Genomic DNA, 26623 nt, shown 5'->3' on the forward strand with positions numbered 1-26623 from the left:
AGGAAAAAATTGGCATTGCATAAAAATGAATGCTGAAATGGACAAAAAGTCTTCACACAGTCACTGTAGATCTCTAGGATGTCTACTGTTTTGGTCGCTGGTAAACAGCATAAAGAGAAATAAAACCAGTCTCAGAACTCCTGAAGGCCCTTCTCATCTTAACTATGCACTAACTGCAAATATAGAAAATCTGGTATTTTAAAAATAAGAAATTCCATTAACTCTTGAGGGATGTGCATAATTTTTCTCTTATATCACTTTTCCCTTTAAATAGTAACAGCTAGACAATAAAAAATCCTACTTTTGCACTCTTTCTGCTGCAAAGAAAGACCAGCCTTTAATCATAACACTTTTTGAATCACAATTAAGACAAAAATAGAACTCAAGTTTTTACTTGAGTTGTCTCAACAGCTCAACAACTTGTCTCAGCATTTCTCTTTTATGGGAGTCAGGATCAAGCCTTTGTGGCACCCATGCCCTTCCCAGGCACTCCTAACAAGTGGAAATCGTGAAAAACACAACTGTGGAAGAAAACTAACAAAGAACAATAGCTTTTTTTGTTAACTAAAAATTACATGTAGAAAAACTAAATATTCAGTAGCAAAAGTAAATTGAAAAGCCTGTATTTACACAAATTCCTGGATTAGACTTTTCCTAGATTTCTGACCAAAGAGAAATGGCTTAAGATTATAAACTGTAGCCTAAAAAGGAGGAGGGGAAAAAGCAACTGAAACTTGTTTTTAGTGAGACTAAGCAAAAAGATCAGTTGCATGATCAGAAAAAAAGGGCATGTATGTATGTATTTGGAGGTCTCACAATTTAATAGTAGGAAAAAATGCATCTGAAATACAAAATTAGCTTTCTTTATATTTTGGGGTCATCATGTTACTTATTTGTTCGTGATAAAGGCCCTCTTAAAGTCGTCTGATCAGCCACGAAGGCTTCTGTAGCCTTTAGTTAAACTGCCCCCAAACCTGTTACTGTAGGTAACAGACCCACTTTTCCTACATTTCCTTCAGTCATTCATTACAGTCTGTGCCATCACTGTTTCCATTGAAATCCTCAGCAGGAGCACAGCAACACATCTCTAGAGGTCAGTTACCTTCACATTTGACGAGATCAAGCATCAAAACTTCTCACGGCCACTGCAGATCATTCCAGTAGTAATGTTAGAACATTTTCTTACAGCTGTTTATTTGGGGGAAAAATATTTTGCAACTTTTTCAAAACAATGTAATTTTTAAAAAATTACATAATCTGGCTGAGGAATTTTCATGCAATAGGTTCTCCACTCATGAATAATAGCTCTAACAAATTAAGATACAGGATATGTTTTCATTTTGGCTTCAAATTTCCATTTAATTAGGACAAAATTGCCATTTCTATAGATTTCAGTTATAATCAAGCTTTTCCAGTTCTTTGATCCAGCTGCCTAATGTACTTGTACAGAGAACAGAGGGATTAATTATTATATGATTAATGTAGATTTCTAGCTATGAAATGAACTATTTTATCATTGAAACTTCTGGATAAAAGAAAAAGGACTTGTAGCTAGTCAAGAACAATTCTATCCACAATCCTTTCAGTACAATCAATGGAAGGGATTTTTTTCCTTGATACCTGTAAGATTTCTTTCAATGCGTTCATTAGATAATGTTAAAACACCAGCCACAGAACCAGAGATAGCAGTTCTCAGTTGCTCTCTTTGAAAAATGTCTAGAGAAACTCCATGCAGTTACTTTCTGCTTACTTTCTGCTACAAAAGACCAAAACATTTCTAGAAATGGTCTCTAAAAAGCCACTTGGTTTTCACTGCACACAGGCAACCTCAGGCAGTGGGTATGTCACCCACTAGTTCTAATATGCTCAAAAATATTTGTGGTGCCCTGTTCAATTGATCGCAAAGGTTTTTAGGCAACAAGCCAAGAAAGTGAAAACCATTATTGTTTTTTCTCCACATTGCTGTTACTACAAGAATAAAGAAAGGCCTCTAGCCAATTTTCCAGAGTATTTCTAATTTTCACATCACCCATGCTAATGTTTCTCCAGTGTTTTTCAAGAAATTCATAGGATAACTCATGGGTAATGTTAGATGATAGATGATGCTGCTAGCTTCTTCAGTCTTCAGGAATTGCTTCAGGCCCTGCTTCTGATCAATCTCCTAATGCACAATGGCTGTGGTCTAACTATTTTGACATCCACTCTGGCACATGCCAAATTTCTCTTCACGTGATTCTGCACCACCACTACTCTATTATCTTCTTTCTGGAGCCCAAGTAGGCACCAGTCTGAATACAGCTGACACAGAAAATCTAATAGCTAGAAATCATTAGAGATCTAATAGGTAGGAATCATTCATGGTAGAAAGGCAAAGTGTTCTTCACAAGTATTGATCAGCTGACTGCCATGGGGATCAGAAACTGCATATACCCTTATGTGACTTCTTGAATGGTTCTTCATGTGGAGGTAAGAAAAGCCACACAATGCAACAAAATTGAATGAAAAAACAATATACTGAGACTTTTTTTCCACATTGGCTGCAGATTTAAAAAAATAAAAATTCTTACTAAAATAAGAAATGGCAAACAATTTTTTTTAACAGCTAAAAATGATCCTACAAGTTAGTAGTAGCCTAAACTGTTTAAAAGGTAATTTGTACTTCAAAGTTGACAGTGCAACACATGAATGTTTGATCTTACCATGGAGCCAAATTAAGTTACATTAAAGTTTCAAAGCATCATTTTAAAGAAATGTAAAACAGAATCTCCCACCCTCAGAGGAGAAATAGCTAATATGAATTGAATCTTCTGCTAAACTTCCCCAGTTCTGCATGACCTCAGTCTCAGAATATTCAGCTTCATGCATTCCTTCTTGAGAACAAGTACAAATTATAGCCTCTAAAATGCCATCCAGAATTTACCATTAATGTTTTCCCACAAACACTCCCCACTTTTGCCTTAAAAATAAGTGGTCTAAATAAGAGTTCAAGAAGAAGTCCTGTAAGGACAGTATCTAGGTTTTTCCCACAGCAATATCATTCCAAAGGAGATTTTGTCAATAAAAATGGGATGTCACAATACCTGACTCTGATTCACTTTGTTTCATGGCTACAAAGAAATAGTACATTTTATTTTGTAAAGATTAACTATTTTCCAAAATCTTATTATGGCAATAGCACCAAAATTCCATAATTGTGAAAAGCATGCCTTTTTAGAGATCCTCTTCACTGTTGTGAAGTAATTTCCAATGTATTTCAATTGAGTTTCACCTTAATGTGTCATTTCTTGGGCTTTTAAATAAAGTTGGTTGCACAAAAAGCCCATGTTTTCTAATTTTCCAGCATGGACACACAGCTCAGGAAATGACATCACTCTCCCAGTGCCAAAAATCAGATTGGAAGTCCTAAATCTCAGCACACTTTCTCAGCCAGTGACGCAAGCAGCCTACTGAAGTGAATGAAACCTTTGTCCTATTCAGTGAAACTTGGATTTTCATGCCTTTTTCAAGAACTCTACAAAATCTACCTGTTGAATATGTTCATTAAGTAAGTTTCAAAAGGTAAAAATCTCAAAAGTGACAAAATTGGTTTTGGAATGGGATTCAGGCCTTTCAGGTTTAACTTACGGCAATGTTCCTGAGTTTTAAATAGCAAGCAATTTTTACTTTAAAAAAACCAACATATTCATAATATGATCCCTTACTTTGTAATAATTGCCAACAAACATGCAGATTTAAAACGGCAAATAGGCACTGCAGTAACACCAAAAGGAACACCAAGAAGCCACTTCTTTCCCCAGTTGTCATATCAACAATTTAGGAAACACTTTAGCCAAAGATCAACACACCCCACTACAGTAATCTAAATGTAGCTCTCTATACATGAATATAGTTAATGGAGATCAAAATTACAGTCCAAGCCAGGTGACTATCCAGTATATGTTTATTGTAAGGTAAGCTGATTCACTTTCCAGTCTCTGTTCACTGCTTTGCAGCTTATGCATGACATGAGGAGAGGCCTTAAGCTTTGGTCCCACCAAAACAATACCTGATATGTGTTTCTTTCATTTCTTCCACAAGTCTTTCTTATTTTTCTTTTTTTCTTTTTGTGTGTTTTGTTTGTTGTTTTCTGGGTTTTTTTTGTTTCCCCAAATGGCATGAAGTCAAGTTATAAATAATACTCATGACACTGAATTCTCACACTGTTAAGCCAGTGCATTTAGACTAAAAAACATTAAAAAGCCAGTGATAACCCCTAAAGAGCATAGAATCAACCTGTAATTTTCTTGACATAGCAGATATATACATCCATCAAGCTTTGTCTTTCCCCTACAGGGGCATAAAAAAACTTAATTCACAACACCCAAAGCACATTGAATAGATCACTGATAAAAATCACCACAATCTTTAAATCAACAGTGAGTGCTGTGAGGTCTCCTCATGTTTGTAAATGCTCAGTGTGCTTCAGCAATACAATGTCAGTCTTTACAGAGCTAAACTTGTGGCACGACAGGAACATGAAGTACCATGCACCACTTCCAGCTCCACAGCAGTTGAAGAGCTTGTGGAGAAACACTTTAGAGCTTAGACACTGCCATTTCTTGGAACATACAGTGAACACGAGGTCATGTAATATTCTGGAACAATATGAGGCTACTCCTTTAGCAAATATAAAGCAATACTGTTTTGTTCTCTCCCTTCAGCTCTAATGTCCTGCAAAGTTAAGCAGTATTGCTTATTTCTCTACATCAGGAACTCTTCTGTCTTGGCATCAGAGGTACAACCCCTGTACATGACAACCCAGCTACACCTCAGCCGTGCTTCTACAGAACTGTTGCAACTTACACCTCCAAAGGATGAGTAAAGTGAGTGGAAAATTACCCAAGGTAATCCCATGGGGCCAGTGAAAGAAGCAGTTTCCCAAACTAGCTGTTTTTTTCCTCCCCTAAAGCAAACTTCCCAGGCTTTACATTTACCTGTGCAAACGGTCCAGTAAGTGCTTTATTTTGTTTACACTGAGCTATAACCCCAATACAGAGATAAACAACACTGATTGGCCCTGGATAGTCATGGATCTGCCATTTCCAGTGCTGCTCAGACACATGGGGTCACAGCAGCTGTGTCACAATTCTCCTCACCTCTGTTATAAAAATACATAACTGCCCCATGTCAATGGAGGAGAGAAGTTAGGACACAAAGTATAGAATTGTAAGGGTAAATATTTATTCACGCACATGAAGTGTACCAGCCAACATGGGGCACCATGAATGTGGCTTTACACAAGTTCTTCTGGCCTTCATACATTCAGGTACAACACAATTTGACTAATCACTGACACTCATGCTGCTGATTAGCAATCATAGTAAAACTTTGCAAAGCAACTGTATTTTTGCAGGATTCTTGCTGCTTGTCTGCTCATCCAGATGTCCCTGGAGCCAGTCTTGCCAGTTATCTATGACACAAGATGACACTGAGAGGGTTTCAAAGACATGTCAGAGAGGCTGGGACACTGGTGGTTATCTTGGCTGTCCAGGCATATCCTTGCTTGTCCATGCTTCATAGACAGCTCTAAGTCTCCAAGAAGCAACGGCATTTACTTCTAGGGCTAGGTGGTACTTCAGTTTGTGTTACTGAAGCATGAACAACACTATAGCATCCAGTAAAATACTACTCTCCCATTGCATTACAGTATATAATGTATACATGATATATATTAACTAAATTTCACACCAGAAAGATTGGCATACACTTGTTAAGGAATGGAATTTTTGTAACAGTTCCCCGATGTGCTGCAGCTGCAGACAGGCAGTGGAAAGGCATTCTCTGGTTTGTCCTCTTCCCTTGCGCCGGCACAGAAGACAGGCCCCGTGTGTCACCTCTTTGCCAGGTTAGATTGTCCTACTGAAGCAGCCCACACCTTTACACGAGCCCATCAAACCCCACGGAGGATCTGTTTTCACCAGCCACGTGCACTGACCACAAATCGCGGGGCTCTGCAGAGCTGTGAATTTGGAATCAGCCGCCGTGTCCGACAGTGCCGGCCTGGGCCGGGCGGCAGCAGCGGGCCCTGCCCTCACCCTCGGGCCGCCGCCGGCCGCACCCGCCTTTGTTCGCAGCGCGGCCGCATTTCCAGAGGCGTTTTACAAAGCACTTCTTTTGTAGCTGAGCCACTCGCCAGAAGATGGCGGCAGACGATAAAATATCCCTGTCTCCCCGAAAGCCTTTTACAGCAAGGTTTCGATTCACTGCAGCGAGTTTGGTGACAACAAAACTGCAGTCATGCCATGCAGGAGCCATGAACGCAGGCTGGCCAGCTCCAGGGCGTAGGGCTTTGAAATCACCAAATTGTTCGGGCTAGAAGAGATTTTTTAAATGTCATACAGTTCCAATCCCGTCACCATGGGCAGGGACATCTTCCACTAGAACAAAGCCCCATCCACCCTGTCCTTGGGCATCTGCTGGCGTGGGACCTGGCAGCAGTCAGCCCTGTCTTCACAGAAGAGCTAGCAAGAAAAACAATAAATCTTTCTCAACAGGTAAAGGGTTAGATCTGCTGTAAAATCCTCATGGTTTCATCTGCACCACCCAACCAGGCACTGATGCACAGTATTTTGTGGGTAAAGCAGGAGCAGCATGTGGCTCCATGGGAAAACGTCCATGCCACGTTCCCACCTCCTGATGCACACCCCAGTGGGTTAGGTCTGGCTGGATTTGCAGTGCACACAGCATATTTTCGCTGCAGTTCAGTCATCACAGAATCACAGAATCATACAACAGCCTGAGTCGGAAGGGACCTCAGAGATCATCTATTTCCAACCCCACCACCATGGGCAGGTTGCTCAGAGCCCCATCCAACCTGGTCTTGAATACTTCCATGGATTGGGCATCTGCAACTTCTGTGGGCAACTTGTTCCACTGCCTCACCACTCTCACAGTAAAGAATTTTTTCTTAATATCTAATCTAATCCTGCTGTCTTTCAGTTTGAAGGCATTCCTCCTTGTCCTATCACTACATGCTCTTATGAAAAGTCCCTTTCCATCTCTCTTGTAGGCTCCCTTCAGGTACTGCAAAGCCTCAACAAGGTCACCCCAAAGCCTTTTCTTCTCCAGACTGAAATAAATCCTTTTGCCAGGGTGTTAGTGAGGTCTTTGGAAGTCCTAAGTACTTCTTCCAGCTCTGCTGAGTCTGCAGAACTCTTTATTTGAGGTGGCAGAAGATTTTCCTATGAGTACTAAAGTTAAGTCTAGGAAATTCTTTGTTCTTACCAGTACTTATGGGATTACCTGACCTGACATACCAGCTCTTTTTTCCCCATAAATAATACTCCAAAAGGCATGAGTCCCAGTATGGTACAATGATTTAGAAGCAATCCTTATTAAGTAATGACATTTTTAATGTATTTTGAGACTTGCTGAAATATGAAAAAAACCCAAGTATTGTCCATTTTAGCTCCAAATTATATTAAAATAGTTAAAGTTTTAGGAAGCTATAGCTTTTTCAGATTTTGTAATTGTTGCCTGGAGCACTTAATCTCAGACACTCTCAGAAATTCTGGAATTTCTAAAAATACACTGGGAATGCTGATTTGTCAGGTAAACAGTCTGGACAAATTTGAAGAGAATTTGGTATACTCACTGGTGATTGGTACTGTGCTGAAATGTGGACATGCTATTTAATTATTAATTTCTTCCATGTTCTAAATCAAGTTTCATTAATTACACTTGACTATATAAAATAGCAGAATAGTAGGAAAATAACTCACTTTTATACCTTCATATGCAATAGGCTGAAGTGATTCTTATTCTGAACCTTCATATAAACTTGGACAATTGTGACCAATCATAAAGAAATATGTACTATAATAGTTCTATGTATATTAAATACAAATAACTGATTTCTGCTAGAAATTAATCTTTGTTGGTACCTCAAATTTCAAGTGCCAATTTGAAGCTTCAGGGTCACTTAACTAATTAGCTGTATTAGTTGCAATCTTACTTAAATTACCTTCCTTGATATATTATGCCTGCAAAATAAATTATTCATCTCACAAAACTTCTTAGCTAAAGAATCTTGCCTCTTCTTAGTTACAGTATTTTCATCAAAGCAACAAACAAGTATCCGAGTATTTATCTTAATTATTAAATGATAAAGAATAGACTCAAATATGCACCCAAAAAGATATGTGGAGCTTACAATTAGTCAAACTAGAAGCTGTACAATTCCAGCATTCAGAAAAGAAAGACACACATCTCCAGGGGGTCTGTGTTACTGTAATAGAGCAAGAGGTCTGTGTTTTAACATTTTTGTTTGAATTATTTTACTGTATTTTCAGCAAGATGAAAAATGTTTGGTTTTGGAAATGAGACAAACAGTTTTGTGTGCTTGACTTGATTGTGTCTGATTGAAGCATGCTAGTAACCCCACAATTATTCAACTATTAAGTGAATGCCTAGATCTTATACATGGAAAGGTTTAGTGTCTGATTTCTTCTGTCACCTCTTATAGCAAAATTTACTTTCATTTAGAAAAAAATGCTTTCTGTACAGACATTTGGGTGGTTGCAATGGTTAATATAGATTTGTTTAACTTCGCGGCTGCAGAAAAAAAATTACATTTTTTTCTAATTGTTTCTTCTTATGTGGGAACATTTCATTTTCATCCTCATTGCTTGTTTTTTTTCATAGGCTTTGGTACTGCATTTAGGAACATATATAAGAGAATAGAAATTTTAGCTGTTACATAGGAACTTGAGTCTAAAATATTCATCACTTGCCTCATTTAATAATTTTTCATATGGCTATGCCTCACCAGTGATTTCCAATAGAAAACAGATACAAAGAAACAAACAACAACAATAAAAAACAACAGAAATACCCATGCTTTTAAAAGCATGTCTTCCTTACATCTCTAGCTCACCTACTTTTTAACCACCAAGTCTCACTGTTCTGTAATGGCATCTGTTCTGCTCTGCTTTGAAGGAGAGAACATTTGTCTCTTTCTAAAACACAGGCTGGTCCTAACATAAATAACACACCTAAATGTCCCTGAGGCAAAAGTTTTTATAACATGGAGTCAGACTAGCTGAATACAATAGACCAAGTTCTACCTGAAATTTGAGTTAACTTCCCCTTGCTAACAGCCAATTAACATAAATAGGTGATCCTCCCTCAGCAGTACCTACAATGCGTCTGTGAAATCGGGAACTTTACATGTTTTACCTGAATCACCTGTCTGCTTCAAGCAAGCCAACCAAGCAGCACTCTAGGAGACTCCAGTGCCAAGGCTCAGTGCAGCTGAAGAGCAGATGGTAGCAGACAGATCTGTCACAACAGACTGTGGCAAAGGCACAGGTAAGCTAGTCATTAAGTCATTCTTTGTGCCAGCTCACACTGAGGTGGAGGCAAATCTGTTTGGTTCCCATGCACTGTGACAGGTATGCATTAAGGCATTTCTGTACTGGCAGTACCATCTGCCGTAGAAGTCCTACTAGTTCTATGGGATCTTCACCATGGTCATCCCTCAGATAGAGGTGTCTCTTATTTTCACACTTGATCTCTTTAATGTTCACTATAATAGAAAATGTTATCCCAGCAGGTAGGTTTTGTACAGCAGGTCAAGAGCCACAGCAGAACTGTTGGACATACTGTGATGGTCATGAAAGACAGTCAGCTCTTAGCAAACACCCCATCTCCCTTGCCATTGTATCTGATGGGCAATATTATTTGTCTTAAGGTGAGAACAACTAGGTGGGAATTGCAGAAGAAGTGATTTGGATGTTCATATAATCAATCCATTCCAGAGATGAGGAGTCGTGGTGATTGCTGTTGATTGCTACTTTGGTATGCATCAGCCTGCAAAATCTATAAAATGCTGCTGAAGACTGGGCCAGCTGAGTGAACTGGTATCCCGAGGTTGCAAGCAAATCCCCAGCACCACATACCTGTAGGATATGTCCAGCCCTAGGACATGGAACACTCACTTTTGGGTGGGTGAGTAAAGGTGCTAAGATCTGGCAAAACACAAAGATAAAATCCTAAAGTAGCTACATAGATGCTTTGTAGTTCTGAACTCTGCCAAAGACTGTAAATCTGTTCATTTGTAGTCAAATCTGCTTATATTATATCCTTTTATACCTGCTTATTTTATATGCTGCATTGACAATATTTTGATGCTGTATTAGCAATAAATCTAATCATAATAATCCACATAATCAGTGTCACATTTCTGATGCCGCACCAAGTCTTCTCTCTATCATTCTGCTACACATACATATAAGAAGGTGTCCTGGGGTACCATGCAAAAATGTGTATTCTATCACCATCTGTTGAAATGTGGGAGGGGTGGTGATCCTTATCTCTGTGGGAGATATCCTCTGCTGATGTGCAATCTGATAAAATCAGGGGGATGATCATCGTTATCTTTTCACAACCCATCCTTCCTCCAGAAGATATATTGTTAATGGGCCATTAAGTCCTATTGTGTGACTGATAAGATTACATCATCCCATTAGGAGGTGCTCCAGCCAGGGGAAGGAGCCACATCTTTCCAACCTAGATAAAAAACTGGGGTTTGGGACGCAAAAGCAGCCCTTTCCACTGGATCCCAGAGGAAAGTCGGACCTTTTCCACATCATCGCTGGATCTTCGGAGGAAAACTGCACCTTCTGCAGGAGCACTGCTTCAACAGAACCACATCTGTCATCCAGGAGCACTGCAGCCACCTTTTAATGGGACTGCTACCAACACCCTGACTGACAGGGTGTTAGGTTGTATTCTGACTGTCGGTGGTTTTTCTTTTGTATTATTGCATGTATTTTATTTTTTCTCCTTTTTCCTATTAAATTGTATTACTGACTTGGAGTCTCTCACTGGTTTTGCTTTCAAACCAACACAGAAGGTCCAATAACAGGAGGACTACTCCTTTATGAATTATATTGACCAAATACAGACATTAAAAAAAATTAAGAATTTAGGTTTAACGTGAAACAGTAGAAAGTGGCATGGTCATTGTATTGGAGCTAGGAAAATATCTGACTGCTGTCAGGTATATCAGGGAATCTTATGTGATCCATACAGGATTCTTTCATTCTAACATGTATTTTTGCTGAAGAAAATAAATTAGTGTTAGATAGTATTGTTATTAAGAGGTATTGCTGAAGTTATGACACCTGAGAATATACAATATATGTGCTCCTTACCTGTTGGAAGAGGTTGTATCATCATCTTATGCCTGTGCTATTTTAAAAATGTTCGCATATTATTTGCATATGTGAGTTACCAGCAGCATGTTGTGATCTGACAGCCGTCTGATTCTGGCTTCAGTGGACTGTGATAGAATATGAATCTCCTAATTAGAACTTCGTGATTATCACTCATGGTCTTTATGATTCATCTTTTGGCTTCACAGTCCACCAAAGTGCCACAATGAAAATCACCAGGCATACATTCTCTGAACAGTGAATAAAGGAATCACAAGAGGTAGGAAGAAGAGGAGGTGGAGTTTCCTTGTTAGAGAAAATGCTGTAGATGAAGAAGCCTTTGTCCTTGTCCACGGACAAACACAACTAAAAATTAAGTCTGATATTCGAAGATGGTTCAGTGCCATTTTGTATGTGAACATTTTTCACTAATAAATTTAATTCTAAATAAAAATAATTCTAGGCAAAACACCAGTTCTTCCTGTTTTGGAGAATGTCTGATCTGTATTTCTTACCTTGTTTATCTGTTTCACTTCACTTGTGCTGTCAAAAGCAGTTTACATGTTTAATTTATGTGAATTCAATAAGTGTTAGAGTTATTCGGCACTTTCTTAAATTCTTGGGCAAGTGAACATTATTAGTCAATTCTGAGAATTAAGCAAACAAGATGAATGCCTTTCTGTAACTGAAAGTTTAATTGGCTAACCAAGTTGTTAATTCCAGACATCTTCCCCTGCATGAATGATAAAATAGGAATTAAAACAGCTGAAGTAGGAAATCATACTGTATGGGTTCGGGGTTTTTTTCCCTAGGAAAGAAAGTCCTGTTCTTCCAATGTTGAGAGGATACAGAAATATAATTCCTTGAGATATTCTATCTAGTGGCAATTCCCACAGTATTCTATTATAGTTTGTCAGTATGGTTTTCATGACTTTCATAGTCATGAATTAGGTGTTAAGCTAAAATCCAACAGACTTACATGGATATAAGTCCCTAAGTAAAAGGAAAATTAGGCCCATCAATTCTTATCATTAATTCAATAACCCATTTAATTATAGGATTTGGGAAATTTGTCATTATCTTCTAAATGGGATATTTACTGATAAATTCTTATCAAAGTGTCATGTGTGTGAAATTTTACTGACATTCAATAGCTAGTTCTACAACAGGGGCCTCTAACAGTCAAGAGGAATGTCTGTCACTGACACAGAAAAGGTGATTTATTTTTCCCTCGAGGGTCTCTGAGCCTTTGTAGTTGCTGGGAAAAAACTTTCATTTGTATAGGCTTTGAGGAGGTACTTCATTTTACTGACTTAGGAACATATTTTTAAGAAATGAACTCAAATTTATGTTCCTATAAAAATCTTTCCTCTTTAATTAATTCTTCTCATTTTCATTTGCTGCTTTCCTCTATAACATGATTTTCCTGTAGTTCAATGGCGAAGTCTGAGAACTTTAGCTGAAACATATGGCTTGCTTCAGATATGAAACAACAGATAATGCAGATATTTTTCATGCCCTATGATGGATTGTGTTTTCTTTTTACATAAATTGTATACATTCTTTTTTGACTAAAGATTGAGAACATTTTTGTAAACACAGAAGTGCATATTACCTGTACCTACTAACTAATTTTTTAATACTTTTCCATGAAATGTAATGGAGGAGGAAAGGAAAATCCTTTAAAATGTCAGACTGTAGGTTTCGTTTACTTTGGTAGTAATATGGGTGTTTTGTTGCTAGAATTTTGTTGCTAGGACACCTAATTGACTGTTTTTAAAACTTGTCCCTGGTCAGTAATACTGTGCAAATAATGGGGTTTTTTTGTTTGTTTGGGCATATCCCGTTTTTGCTGGAAAATTCAAGCAAGGAAAGAATGTATACTAAAGGGACCATGTTCAAAAGATCAGCAAAGCTGAGATCTAAGTTAATTCAGAAAGATTTCGAATTTTGCATTTAGTAAAGCAGCATGATTCCAAATGCAGAATAAGGAATCCTTTCACATTGCAGCTGGTACACGTTCCTGGGAAGCCTTTTTTCTTCCTTTGTGTGTAAGCCTGTGCCATCCATCGCACCATCACAAACGGAACCCACCTCAGGGGGAACTGAAAGAAAAAGCACAATAGGACCACGTGATACAAATTGCTATTAGCCTTTCAAGGCGCACATTAAGTAGACTATTAAATGATCTCAGAATATTGCTTTGTATTTGCTGCGGCATAGAAACGGTATGAGCATTTGATTGCCACGTGCCATATTCCCCATTGTGATTTTAACACAATTCTTCCAGCCCCTATGGTACAACGAGAGCACGGAAGGTAAGTAATTTTAACGGGGGGGGCTACACATCCTTTGTTGTCACTCTTACACAGTCTGCAGCACACGCTTGGGAAGCTCGTTGTATTGCCAAGACTTAGATCGAGCTGTAGGATCCGTGCAATTGTGTGAGTCGCGCAAAGGAGCAGGACAACACCTGGAAAATCAGAACTGTCAGAATTAGCCTTCTAGCCAGGGATTGGCAGGGCAGCAGAAGCCGGGCGCTGCCCGTTCAGAGCCCCGTGTCGCAGTCCGGCGAGTGCCGTACGCCTTAGCGTTCTTTTGTGGGCAGCGGGAGCCCCCCGCCTCTGCCCGCACGGCGCGGGGGTGCGGAGGGGGGTGTGGAGGGGGGTGTGCCCACTGGTGCTGGCCGCGCCCGCTGTCCCCGGCCACGCCGCTGCCCTGCAGGAGTCAAACCCGTTCCTCCGAGAGTGGCTCCGGCGGGACTCGGCGGCAGCCGGGCGGGCGGGGGTCGCCGGCGGGCAGAGGCGCCGGGAGCGGCCGGGGCGCGGGGAGGAGGGGCCGGCGGCAGCGGGAGGAGGAGCGGGCGGCCACACGTCACTTTCCCCGGCCGCGTGTTTACGTGGAGCTGAAGATGGCGGCGCCGGTGGCCCCGCCACGGCAGCTGTCGTCGCTGTGAGGCGGGACGGGACCGCACCGGACAGCGAGCGTGTGCGCCCCGGCTGAGAGGAGGGCGCGGGGCGAGCCCCTCCTCCTGCTGCCGGTAACACCCTGCTCTCCCGCACAGACGCCATGGAGGACGAGGAGCGGCTGAAGAAGCTGGAGGCTGGGAAAGCCAAGGTAGGAGGAGGAGGCAGTGGCGTGGCGGGGAGACAGCGGGGTGAGGGCGGAGGAGGTTGTCAGCGGGGCCGGGCCGAGCCGAGCCGCGCGGTGCGGCGGCGGAGCGGGGCTGCGGCAGGGGCTTGGCGCGGGGCCCCGCCGCGAACAAAGCCGCGGGCGGAGGAGGCGCTTTGTGCCGCCCGCCCCGCGCTCCCCCGCCCGCCGCGGGGCCGGGCTGCGCTCCCGGCCGGGCGGTGGGTGCTGGTGCCCGGCTACACCGGCCCCCGACACCTGGCACGCCACAGGTACCCGTCACGCGGCCGGACGGTGACTGCCCGCTGCGGCGCCGGGCAGAGGAAGAGCCCAGGAGGAAGAGGAGAGGGAGCGTTAACCTCGTTACCCTTCGCAGCCCAGGCGCGAATCCCGTTTAGCTCATAAGCCTGGGAAACCCTGTGAACCTTTAAGGAAGTTTATGAAACCGGCAGCTGTTCCTCAGGATGGAGCTAATGCTGGGAGAGCGTTAGGAGGCGGAGGATTAGCGATGCCTCCAGCGGTGCCCGCCGTGCCTGTGCCGGCGGGCTGGGAATGCCGTGAGTCACCCGCGGGACCCCGCCGGTGCCCGCAGAGCTGCGCGCAGCCGGCACCGCCTCGGCGCTGTCAGGCGGCTCCGACGCTGCTCTGCGGGCTAACCCAAGGGTTAATCGGGGAGCTTATCTTTTTACTCTAAGCATGGCTCAGTACACACCGGCTGCACAGCATTTCGCCTTCTGGGCAGCAGACCAGACTACACTTCAGGAGGACCTCTTTTTAACTTCAGAGAAAGCTTTGGTGTGGTCAACGAGATAAGCTAATTAATGGCATTTAGATAAAATTAGTGTTTTGGCGTTAGGTATCATATATTTCCTTCCCGTAGTCATACCTAAATGATAAGAGTTCAGAAGTTGGTCAGTCATTCATACTAAAGATATGCAGGTGACTTGGCAGGAGCTAATAGCGCAGGCAAAACGAAGATAATCTAAAGATGAAACATCAGTGTCTTTTTTATGTGGACTGTGGAAAAGATATAGTTCATCTGCGAAGTACTGAGGTATTTTGAGGTATTTTATATAGACATTTTGCTGTATTCGTAAAATCTTCTTATCTTGTGTTTCTGTTTGGGATAAAATGTCTGTTGGGAAAATCTCCTAGAGGGAGTTGTATGCTTATATAGAAAAACCCGTTCCTTAAATGCTTAGTGCAAGAGTAGTATTGGCACAACATTATGTAGTACTCACAGAAGGCACTGGGACAAATCAGATCCTGGTGGCAGTACATTTTGTCGCAGATTGGCTAATTCTTTTGCAGAAAGTTAGAAAGTAGTTCACAAAGAAAATGGTTGGGGTAGATTTGCCAGTTTATCAATCACAATGAAGAATTTAGATTCTTCTGCCTTTGTTGGCCTGGGATTAACACAGAAAATTAATGATAGTTACTGAAAATTGAACCAAAAGCCAGGACTCTAGCAGGAATTCAGTGGCTTCCTTCAAACTTTGAGAAAAGACAGGTACACTTTACTAATTAATTCTGTAATTTAAGAGTACTGTCATAACTTTCACTATTCTAGTTTCTTCTGTCTAAAACATAATGCTGTTCTTGTAAGTATTTGCCTGAAGACTTTAGTATTCTATGCTTTTAAACGTCTCCTATGATTAAAGTCATTATCACTCTTTAAAGCTGTACATGGTTTATGTGAAAAGGGACTATAAAAGCATTGTGAGTTTTTTCTTATTTTTTGTTTGTGTTCTGTGTTGCGTTTACCCCTTTTTTTACATGTGAATGTAAAAATGTGTTGTATAGTAGAGATTAGGTCACAATCCTTCAGTGACAAATGTCACTGAGAAAAGCAGAAAAGAAGAAACTGTGTTAGCAGAGAATGGAATCAGGAGTTGCTCCTGCAGCTGCTTTTCTCTTTTTCAAACACATTCACAGTAGTGTAATCAGTCCATCTCCTAAAATTGTTTGTCTCCAGTGGATATTTTCTACAAACCACAGCAACAAGCATCCCGAAGACTACTGGGCTTTATCACTTGAGAGTTATTTAAATAAAATAGCTGAGAAAATGTGCTGAAGTATATGTTGTTACTGTGCCAAAAAGTGCAGGTACTGCTGTACTGCAGACACCTTAAACCAACCACCTGAAATTACAGACTTTAAATAAGATGTTCCATAAACTGTAGGATGAATGTAGGTAATTGGGAGTCTGGTAAAAAAGCCTAGTAAATGCTATGAAGGTGGCTGCTACACTGCTGACAGTGGAGTTATTATTCACAATTGAGACCTGCATTCTTGTTTGGTCTGGGTTGGTTTTATTATTGTAAAGTAGGCACTGCTAAATCTCTGTGTCTGCACATTAAATTATATGAACTTTCTTGTAAAGCAACTATTTTGTTGTTGTTTTCTAATATCAAGTAGGCAAATGTGGCATTTGGTTTTGTGTGAATTTATCTACAATGGAACTTTCTCTTGATGTCTTCTAAGACATTGTCCCCCCACACAGATCTTTTACAAGGAAGTGTATTAAAAGTGGATTTTCTGCAAATGCATTTTCTTCTGAGTCCTCCTTTATTTTTAATGGAAATGAGAAGCTGCATTGTGAATCTTACCTTGATTGAGTGGTGCTAGGTGTACTCAAGCCTGGCAGAACAGGTCTCAGTGTGAATGCACAGCCTTTGCCAGCACATAATTTGAAAATTGGAATAAAAAGTCTTGATGGAGGCTCACCAATATTCATGTGTACCTGCTGATTTTCAGAGACCACACCAAGTCTGCATTATGAAGCAGTTGAAACCATGTTGTTGTTTTGTCTGTAACAATCCCACAAAGGCAAGGGAGGCACAAAGTTAAAGCCAGTAAATTGCATGCTCCTTTTTCCAGATCTGTAGTCATTTATTTTCTTTTGCTATGAGGTAAATCTGCTGGATATTAACCCAGCCTCTATGTCTGTCTCCCATTGAAATGATCTCTCAGTTCCTCTATAGAGCTTCCTTCTCCCCCTGACTTCATCTTATCTTGTGATATCATTATGGTGAAGTAAGAAGAGTGTTTGTTAGAAAAGCCAGTTAAGGCCAACATTGTTGACTGTGATGGAAAGTGGAAGAGAGAAGATGTGTGCCAGCAACAGAAATACAGATGCATGCTATTAGGTTGATCAGTGCCCTAAAACACAGTGACATTAGAAATCCATCGGATGTGTTTTGTGCCTTGCTGGGGTGATTCTGGAATATTGTTGATGGCCTGAGACAGTGAATCTGGTCTTAAAAAAAGACTGCAGAGGTGATGGTTGAAAATCTTGATATTGCATACTACATGTGGATCCCTGTGTGCATCAGTTTGCTTGGAAAGCTCATCTAACATTAAAGAGGGTACTATTTATGGTAGTTGGGTTGGGTATTTTATTTTCATGTATCTATTTAGCAGCTTAGTAGCTGGCTTTTCTTATTAGGATGTGGCACTGTCTTGGTCAACTTTCAAAACTACAGAGAGTCATTTGCTAACTTCAGAATAAAAACACTGGTGATTGGATTCTCTTGTCAGAAAGTGGCTGAGGGTATTTTGGTAAAGCTTTTGAAATTTATAAAAAATACTTTAATTTCTATGCATACACAGACACACATGAAAGGCACAACTATTAAAACTGGCAAAATTGAGATGAAGCTATCAACCAGCAAGTTCTATGGAATGATCCATTTTGCAGTACTGAAATTTAGTTAGCAAAGTATTTAATTAAGTGTTTAAATTTCTAGTGAGCAGAGGACACTCCTTAGCTGTATGCTTGTTTTTCCTATGGGAGGGGTGAACACAGGAAAGATACTTACACACTTTGTAAATTCTCTTGGGTTGGTCTAGGATTTCAGGTCTAATGTTAGAAATACATAATTTAGTGTTTCATTTTTCAAAGCTTTTATGAATGTTTGAAATACATTGTTGTGGTGTTCTAAGAAACATGTAATTGTTGGAGAACCTGAAGAAATTAGGGATTTGGTTTAGTTTAAACACTTGAGAACAGAGTAAAGGCTGTTGCAGCTTTTGATCTATACCAGAAAATCACTGAGCAGATGGAACAGTGATGTTGATTGAGGAAGCTCTGGTGGCTCTCAGTGGACAAGTATTATAGGTTGTATAACTAATTTGGCAAGTTATCTTCACAAATTGAATAGTCAAAAGAAATAATTGCATACTTTGTCATCTGGTCATGCATGTAAATACTTCAGATGGCTGAAGATTAAAATGATATGTATTATTAAAATATTAAAATGGTCTAAGAGTCTGGGAATGTTTGCTGTTTGCATTGTTATGTCTTCCTTTTTTGAGAGGAGAAAAAGATTTTCCTCACTCATCTCTAGCCTCTTTGGACTGGGTGCTTTTGGAAGTCTCAAGGAAAGGTGTTGATACATTGGGGTTTTTAAATATAAAACATTCAGGCAAACATGGAATAGTTATATGACTGAGTGATTAAAGCTCTAGTTTAAGTCCCCCAGAAGAACTCAAAGTATAGATTGTGTGTAAAACAAGGTCCTTTTAAACTCCCTGTAGTTTACCTGAAGTGGGAAAATAGCAGTGTCTCAGTGGTTATTAAAGAGTTTTCATAACTGAAGTCAGAGATCACAGAATATTCTGGGTTGAAAGGGATCTACAAGGATCGTCAAGTTCAACTCTTAAGTGATTTAAGACAGTTATTTCTGGGGATTGAACCCACAATCTTGGTGCTATCAGCACCATGCTCTAACCAACAGAGCTAATTTAAGGGTCAGTCAAATTAAATAGATTTAAAACTTGCATGTCATTAAATAGCTGGGCTACTAACACATCATCTTTTGCTTTCAAGTGTAGACTGTTCATTTTGTTTATCCTGTCTACCTCAAATAACTTGAGCAAAAATAAACAATTATGGAAGGAAGAATTTACTTTTCAAGTCTGCATTTTCCTGCTCTTCTATTCTCTTAAAAGAAGTCGTATTTGCCATATCACGAAGTGCTGATTTCATCATAAAGGCTTGTCATTGTGGTCACTCTTCATAAATTATAGACAGAGGAAGCTTTTTGAGATAAAAGTTCACAGCGTGGCAGTGGTGCTTTGTCTAGATCTGAAGATACTGCTGTGTATTAATGGACAAGAGAGGAAGCAACTAGATCTTTTAAGAGTTTCCTGGAAAGGTGTGGGAAAGCCTTGGCTTGAGACTACAGTGAAACTATGAGAAAATACCATAATGAACAGTTTATTTGAAGGATAAATAACTCTTCAGATTTTTCTTGCACATGAAGATCAGAAATCTCTATCAAATCTGTATCTAGTTCCTCGGCATTCTTCTGTTATATTGCAATGGTGTTTCTTTCTCTAGGTCCTTCTGAACTTGTGGGGTTTGACTTGTTTTCATTTACAGGCTTTGATGTGCTCACTCCTTTGCACCTATGTCAATTTTAAATGCAAATAATAGAAGGTATGTGGAATTGCATTGTTTATGAACATGAGTAAGTTTAAAAGTTTACTTCTGTGTTGCAGAGAAAATCACAGATATAAGGATTGAGCATTGCCCTGGAGAGAACACATGTGGTTTTAAAACTTTTTTGAGTAAAGGAAGATAGGACAGAAATTGAGTAGAGGTGAGAAAGGAACAAGGTGTGAGGTGTTCAGCTTGTTGTGCATGCATTTATTTTTGTTCAAAACAATGGATATCTATGTTGTATTGTAGAAAAAAAGATTTTATATGCATTTGAGGTATAAATATGTTCTGTCTAGATAATTGATTGCTACTGGGGTGGTGCAGAAGCTTGGAGGAGAGATCAGATGGAAATCTGTGAGACCATTTTCAAGACACATTGTACGCATAATAGCATAAAAATTGGCATGACTAGTTTAATTTTTGTTTTGAGAATAATAGGACTACCAGCTCATTACAGTTTACTCAGTGTTCTTTTTTTTGCTTTGAAAAATAAAAATAAAGTTTCATTTTTTTATCTTGTGTTGAAATTTTTTGTGGACTTTATTGGGTATTTGTTTAAAAAAAAAGTGCTTGAATTATAATCATCTGGAATTTCAACTCTCTTTTAAATTGAAACTACTAGAAGTCTTCCTGAGTGTGGGGTTTTTTTTCCATGTTGTTGTTTTGATCTCCATTTCCCTCATTCCAGAGATCTGTTCTTGCTTTTGATACAGGGCTTGATTATTGGTTTTAGGTGTTATCATCAATGTACCCTTTTGTTCAACTCTTCAAAGTAGGTCTCTACTTTTCAATAGTGGTGCAAGGTAGAATGAGCTGTAATTTATACTTGTTTTCTTCTGTGAATGCAGAGAAATGTCACTTCAAAATAACCTTTGTTCTTTTGCTAGTTTAGAGAGAATTGTTCTTTAATCCAAAATGCTAGTGAATTTCACAAACATAGAGAAATAAGCCAACATAGTATTGTTAGTAGCACTGTGAAAGCAAGAAATGGCATTGTAAGAATGCAATTGAAAATGTTTTCTTGTTCCTTGTGTAAGGACAAGGAATTACAGAAAAGAGAGCACAGAGTTGCTCTTTGCCTACTTTCAAGACTTTCTTCATTTTAGCACTAATCTCTCCCTCATTTCTGTGGTCTTCTTTCCAACAACTTATTTTCTTAGTATGCGTGTTGCAATAGCAAAGCAGAGATGACTGCAACATTTGCCGCCCTGTTATAACCAGAATCTAGAATAAAATTTGTATGTTGGTACTTATCTGGAAATAAGCTTGATCACCAGCACAAATTCATTCTAAAGGACTTTCAGTAAAGTGTATCTTCTGCTACAAGGAAATTGGACTTTTTGGCATGTAGGTGTGGCCAGAAAATCCTGTATTTTTTTCCTGACAGGAAATGACCAATCAACTAGGTGCTTTTAAATATCGACATACAATGGTATTAACTGTAGAATAATACATGGTTGCTCTAGCATCTTAGAGTTTGGAATAGTAAAAAATCTGATGCAAATGAGGACAAAAGAAAATAAAGTGTCTGAAGTAGGTCCAACTTTGTTGAACTACCGCATATTGCAACGTAAGATTATATACTAGTAACACAATTGTTGGAAATCCTAATTTAGGGTCTGAAAGCTCTGTCTTAATTATCTGCCTCACAGAGAGAGATTCAAGGTATTTCTATGTGTTTGTTTCAAAGTAATTTTGTTACTGATGCAAGCTAGCATGTGACTTTGAATTTGGAATTTTAACTGCTTTGCTGAAACATACATAGTTCTTGAAATTTATGTTGATGGGACACTTGTCTGTTGACTGCAGACAGTTGGCACACGCTATTGTGTTGATGGTTCTGGTGTTCCTATTTATCGAAAGGAACCTTAATCTTAATTTTCCTACGATTTCTTGAGAAGCCAACATTTTATAACTACCTTTCCTACAAGCAGAAAAGACTGAACAATTAATAAAAACATTCAGATTTCTTAGAATTCTTAGTTTCTTGTAAGAATGAAATGAGTTCTCCTACTTCTCTCCTCTTCTAAAAAGGAGCCCCAGCAAGCTTCCACATGGAACAAATTCAACAGTTATCAGCTAGGCAAAGGAATGTGAGACTCTAGATACTAAACACTAAGTTTAGGGTAGTGAGGGAGTGCTCAAATCCCAGTTATAACAACACTGAGTTACAGCATTATGGCAGAATCAAAGAAGAGGTGGTCTATTCGAGTATGCTTCTAAATCTCAGAACATGAAGAAATTTTAAAATTCTTGACAATAGGAGATAATAATGATAAAGAGAATATATACTAGTTTTCTGATATTTTTAGAGGAAAGCCTGGATGAAAATTTCATGAAAATTGTACTGCTGTGGCAAAATTACAGCATATCTCTAAAGCTATGACAGCAAGCGAGACCCAAGAAGATTGATGGAGTTGAAGAGGTGGAGTAGATGGGATTCTGGGACCGAACATGTTTCTGGGCAAATATTGACAAAGTAGGTGTTCCAGAGAATAAGCAGAGTAAGTTGCATAACAATTTATTCAGATCTGAGTTCAGTGGTAGGCTGTGATTTGATAGAAGAGGTTATCCCTTAATTCTGGCTTTGTTTGCTGACCTTTTTACTTGTCATTAAACTCTTCTCTGTGAGGAAACCTCCAGTATCCAACCACAAAACAAGGGGGAAACATTTAAGTATTTCTAAATACATTTAGATTGTCTAAGGAAGGTAAGCAGTTTAACATAAAACCCATATATTTGCATATATGTCTGTTCAATAGATATTGATAATATGTATTTAAAATTAAAAGGTATATAGGAGAAATGTCTTACTATAATAGGTAATGCTCAATAACAACGATAAGAAAACCATGTCTTGGTCTGTTTAGTTGTATGCTTTGTTAGCTAGCCTAGTTTGCTGTGTTAAAAGAAATAAGGGATGTCCTGATACAACACTCCTTAAAGATGGATGTGTTAGATTTTCTTCATTATTTGGAATATATTCCAGGAATTCAATTTAGCTTTCTTAGAAAAATACAAGACCAAGACTCCAGAGACAAGTGCAGCTTTGTGAGCAATATCAACGTCTTTGTGAGCTTCCTTTTCTCATGATTCAGCAGCATGTAAAAAGTGATAAAAAGCCTGTCAAAATAGTACATGCCTGTCAAGCAATGCACACTGAGCATGAAATTCATGCAGTTGGTTCTTCCCTTATGTCTGCTCTGCTCCTGGCAGAGCTGTCTCTATCTCACAAGCTGCAGTTTGTGGGCTTTATTCTCACTCTGTCCATTCATTGCCAGTCGTGCCACATGGTGGGAATTAATGTAAAAGTGATATAAACAAGGTGAGAAAATAGTGAAGCACAACTGAGTTTGACTTGTTCTAAGGTATTTGCAATTTACTAAAAGAGAAAAGAATCAAAACCACAAACATTACTTAAAATGAAAATAAAAGTTTTGTTCAGTGTCTCTATGGAGTTGAAGCATGGAGGTCACCAGAATGTGTATGAATAATCACTTAAAAATTTATTGAAATTCTCCAGAATTTCTGCTTTTGAACCCAACACAATGTTCCTGAAAAGATTACATTGACAACTGGATGGAAGTCATACATCACTTGTGTTTGTTAACAAGAAATGGCTATCAGTTTCTGATTAGCTTGAACTGAATTTAAACAATTGATCTGTATCTGAAAAGCTGATTGTCTTGTTGCCAAAGATGTAACCTCTCAGATTCTGTGCCAGTTGGCACTTGAAAAAATTTATAATCTTTTGTTGGTTATTAATAAAGTCTTGTTTAGACTGTTCATTCTAAAGGTGCCACTTTCTTTTAGACATCTTGGTTAATGAGAAATTAGAAGCAAACACAACTCTTCAGATCTTGCTGTGCCTTTACATGTTCTCTCTACCTGCTGGGTTTTAATTCTCTCAGTTTTTGGTCTTTAAATATCTCTGTTATAGCTACCTTTATACTAAAGAGGGCACTGTGGACAGGAAAAATGTAGATGTATTCTACATAAATGCAACTTAATGGTTTCCTATTATGATGAAAAAAGTTACATTTACATGAATGAGCATAATGTAAACATTCATAGAGACTTAAAGTAAATCAATAGTATATATTTTCTTCTAGCATCCAAAAAAGCTTTCATCAGCCCTTCTCAGCCAATATCTAATAAACTCTTCTTCATTTATTATAATGACTAAATGTTACAATGCAGGAGGAAGGAAAAATATGCATTTTTGGGCAGTGCAGGAGTTCTGCTGATCAGGAAAAACATGCAGTGGGCTGCAGCCTGTTTCTGGAAGCTTCAGCACAAATGACAATTCAAGTTTTCTTGCATTAGTTACCTAGAGAAGTCTGGACGAAGCCTCTTCAGATACAGATTCTCTCCATGCAATTCTCTGTGTTGTAGTATCATAGCATCTTTGAAGCCCTGTGCTCTAGAAATGGTAGGTTTTTTTTAAGTTAACTGATTAGAATTTGCAGATGACTATTTGCAGTCTGGAAGGATGAACTGTGGGAGGTGGAAAGGAGTATTGATTATGATCCCACAGGATGTAGTAGTTGCCTGACTACAATTTTCTGTAGACGTGTCAGGGTTTTTGTTGTAGGATTCTAATCAGTATTCATGATTTTTGAGAAACAGTTGATTATCCCTAACCTTGGCCCCCTGGAAGCCACATTGATGCTTGTTAATGCACTGTAACCATGGCTGCAGTTATCCTGAAGTTATCAGTAAAACTCTTCATATACTTATCAGAGAATCTCAAAAGACTGGGAAAGACTGCTCTATAAATGAAACAGACTTCTTTGAATGAATTGTCAACATTAAGGTCCTTGGGATCTGCACAACTGTTAATAGGAGACCCCCTTTATGTAATTAGCGCTGATCCGACAGAACTTCCTGAAAGTGTTAAAAGATTTTTGACACTGTGTGACATCATCTTATAAGCAAACTAAAGACTTGATTAAGGTACAATCATCATTTCATGTTACAAATGAATAGAAAATTCGAATTCGTGATATTTGTTTTAATGGCTTACTTTCAAAGTAGGTGGTCATTCAGTCTTCTACAAAGCCTGTGTCACTCAGTATTTACATTATTAGTGGAAAGAATGCGTGGTTATATGTGACAGTAATAAACTGAAGTGGGTGGCAAACATGGTGAAGAGGTTTAGCCTTCAAAATAATCTGGTGCAAAAGAATGTGGAAGTAACACTCAAGGCTTTTTTTGCCTCTTTGTGGTAAGGACTGTCCTTGGGCTTTCCAAGTCCCTGAGTTTAATGGCAGAATTGGAGGACTGAAGTATTATCCACTGTACAGGTCAAGCTGGGGACCACTTAAGCAATTTTGGTGTTATAACCATTTATGGGAATGAGTACAATTCATTCCAGCATCCTGCAGAAGTTGGGTGCTGTCATTACAAGGCTATTTCCTTGCTCATCTTTGAAAGGTCATTGCCTTCAGATTTCAAATGAAGCAGGAGGAAAAAAGCAAACATCAGCTTCATATACAAGGAGGATGGGAAGAAGTATCAGGATCTATAGGCACGTTAGCCTGGCTGTGGTGTTTGTGAAGAAGATGGGGCAGATCTTCCTGGAACCTTCCTGTTCAGAGTGTGGATCAGAATTTATCAAGTTAATTGTCCTCTGTGATAAACCAAATTTAAATGGGAGAGAATGGTGGACGTTGTTTACCTTGACTTTAGGAAGGCATTTGATGTGATCGCTTAGAGGCTCTTTGTACAAGCTGGATATAGGTGGCTTGGATAAGTGGTCTGCAAGGTGGGCAGAAAATTAGCTGGACTGGTGTGCTCAGCTTGCTGAAGCCAAGTCCAGCTGTGGTAAGTAGAGTTCCTCAGGTGTACAGTTGGCTATTTTGTAAATGACCTTCAGAATTGGAGGAAGTCTGCATGCTCACGGATGATACTGCCTTAAAGAGAGGTTAATGAATTGAGGCATAGGGCTTGTTGTCAGAGACTGACAGTGTGAAAAAGGACAGGATAGCAGAAAATTCCTGGAGTCTTAGCAGCATGAAAGGTGGTAGAGGAAAGTTCACACACTTTCCCTTGGCAGAAAGGAGAAATTTTTAATTTCCATTTCATTACAGGGCAGGAAAAGTAGCCTACAGGATGTTCCAGGGACTGAAAGAAAGAGATGATATTGTGTGATCCACCTTGAAGTCAGGAAGGGATCCTGCATTTCTCAGTAGTGGCTCGCACTGTTGTTTTCATACCCTGAAACAGGAGGACCCCTAAAATTGATTTCTGCCTACAGTACCAATTTTGGAATATTTTTTGTTCTCTTGACTTCTTTAAGCCAAATTGTACTTTCCTAATGTGGTCAGCTTGGGTAGGTAATATTCTTGGGTTTTATCTGGAACAAGGTAAGAATAACTCGAGGAACAGAATAATGTTATTGGATAGCATCGTAGCTATTGTCCCGGACAGTAATGCACTGATATGATCAAATACTGATTGAGAAATTAAGAGGACCTAGAAGCCAACAGAGCTCTGTTTTACCTCTCTCCTGCTCCTCCTCATATGTATTGGGGTGGGGGAAGAATGGAGGAAATAGATACAAGTTTATTCTTCCCAAGCAACTGCAATAAGATAATCCTTTTTGTTGGGAGAATCACGTTCAAATGCTTGATTTCACAGTGCCAGATTAGACATAATATAAAGCTAATGAAAGGAAAAACAGAAATAAATAGGCATATACTCAGTAGTTCAATACTATACTTATCTTGAAGAGCTGGGTTAATCTGTGCAACAAAAAGATTCTATAAAAACTGCATTTTTGTGATGTAATGCAGTAAGATGGCTAGTAATTAAGATAATTTATGATACTGTTTCTCTCTTTCCATGCTCC

General features: G+C 39.3%; 1 protein-coding gene and 1 long non-coding RNA gene across 6 annotated transcripts in view; both read left to right on the forward strand.

Annotated features, from left to right (window-relative positions):
• The first annotated feature begins 7442 nt into the window (after positions 1-7442).
• Positions 7443-11666, forward strand: LOC148225110 (uncharacterized). The gene is made up of 2 exons (XR_015802368.1): positions 7443-9987; positions 10509-11666. It is a non-coding gene; the product is annotated as an uncharacterized LOC148225110 (long non-coding RNA).
• Positions 11667-14076: 2410 nt separating this feature from the next.
• The window catches only part of AKAP9 (A-kinase anchoring protein 9), a 106197-nt gene continuing 93650 nt past the window's right edge, over positions 14077-26623 (forward strand). For all 5 annotated transcript variants that reach the window (XM_014875604.2, XM_014875606.2, XM_014875605.2 and 2 more), the window contains exon 1: positions 14077-14312. In XM_014875604.2, coding sequence (XP_014731090.2) covers positions 14265-14312 — 48 coding nt within the window. In that variant the 5' untranslated portion in view covers positions 14077-14264. The remainder of the gene's footprint in view (positions 14313-26623) is intronic.

The sequence above is a fragment of the Sturnus vulgaris genome, chromosome 1 (genome assembly GCF_052056855.1).
Source record: "Sturnus vulgaris isolate bStuVul1 chromosome 1, bStuVul1.hap1, whole genome shotgun sequence".
In the NCBI taxonomy this organism is placed as follows: Eukaryota; Metazoa; Chordata; class Aves; order Passeriformes; family Sturnidae; genus Sturnus; species Sturnus vulgaris.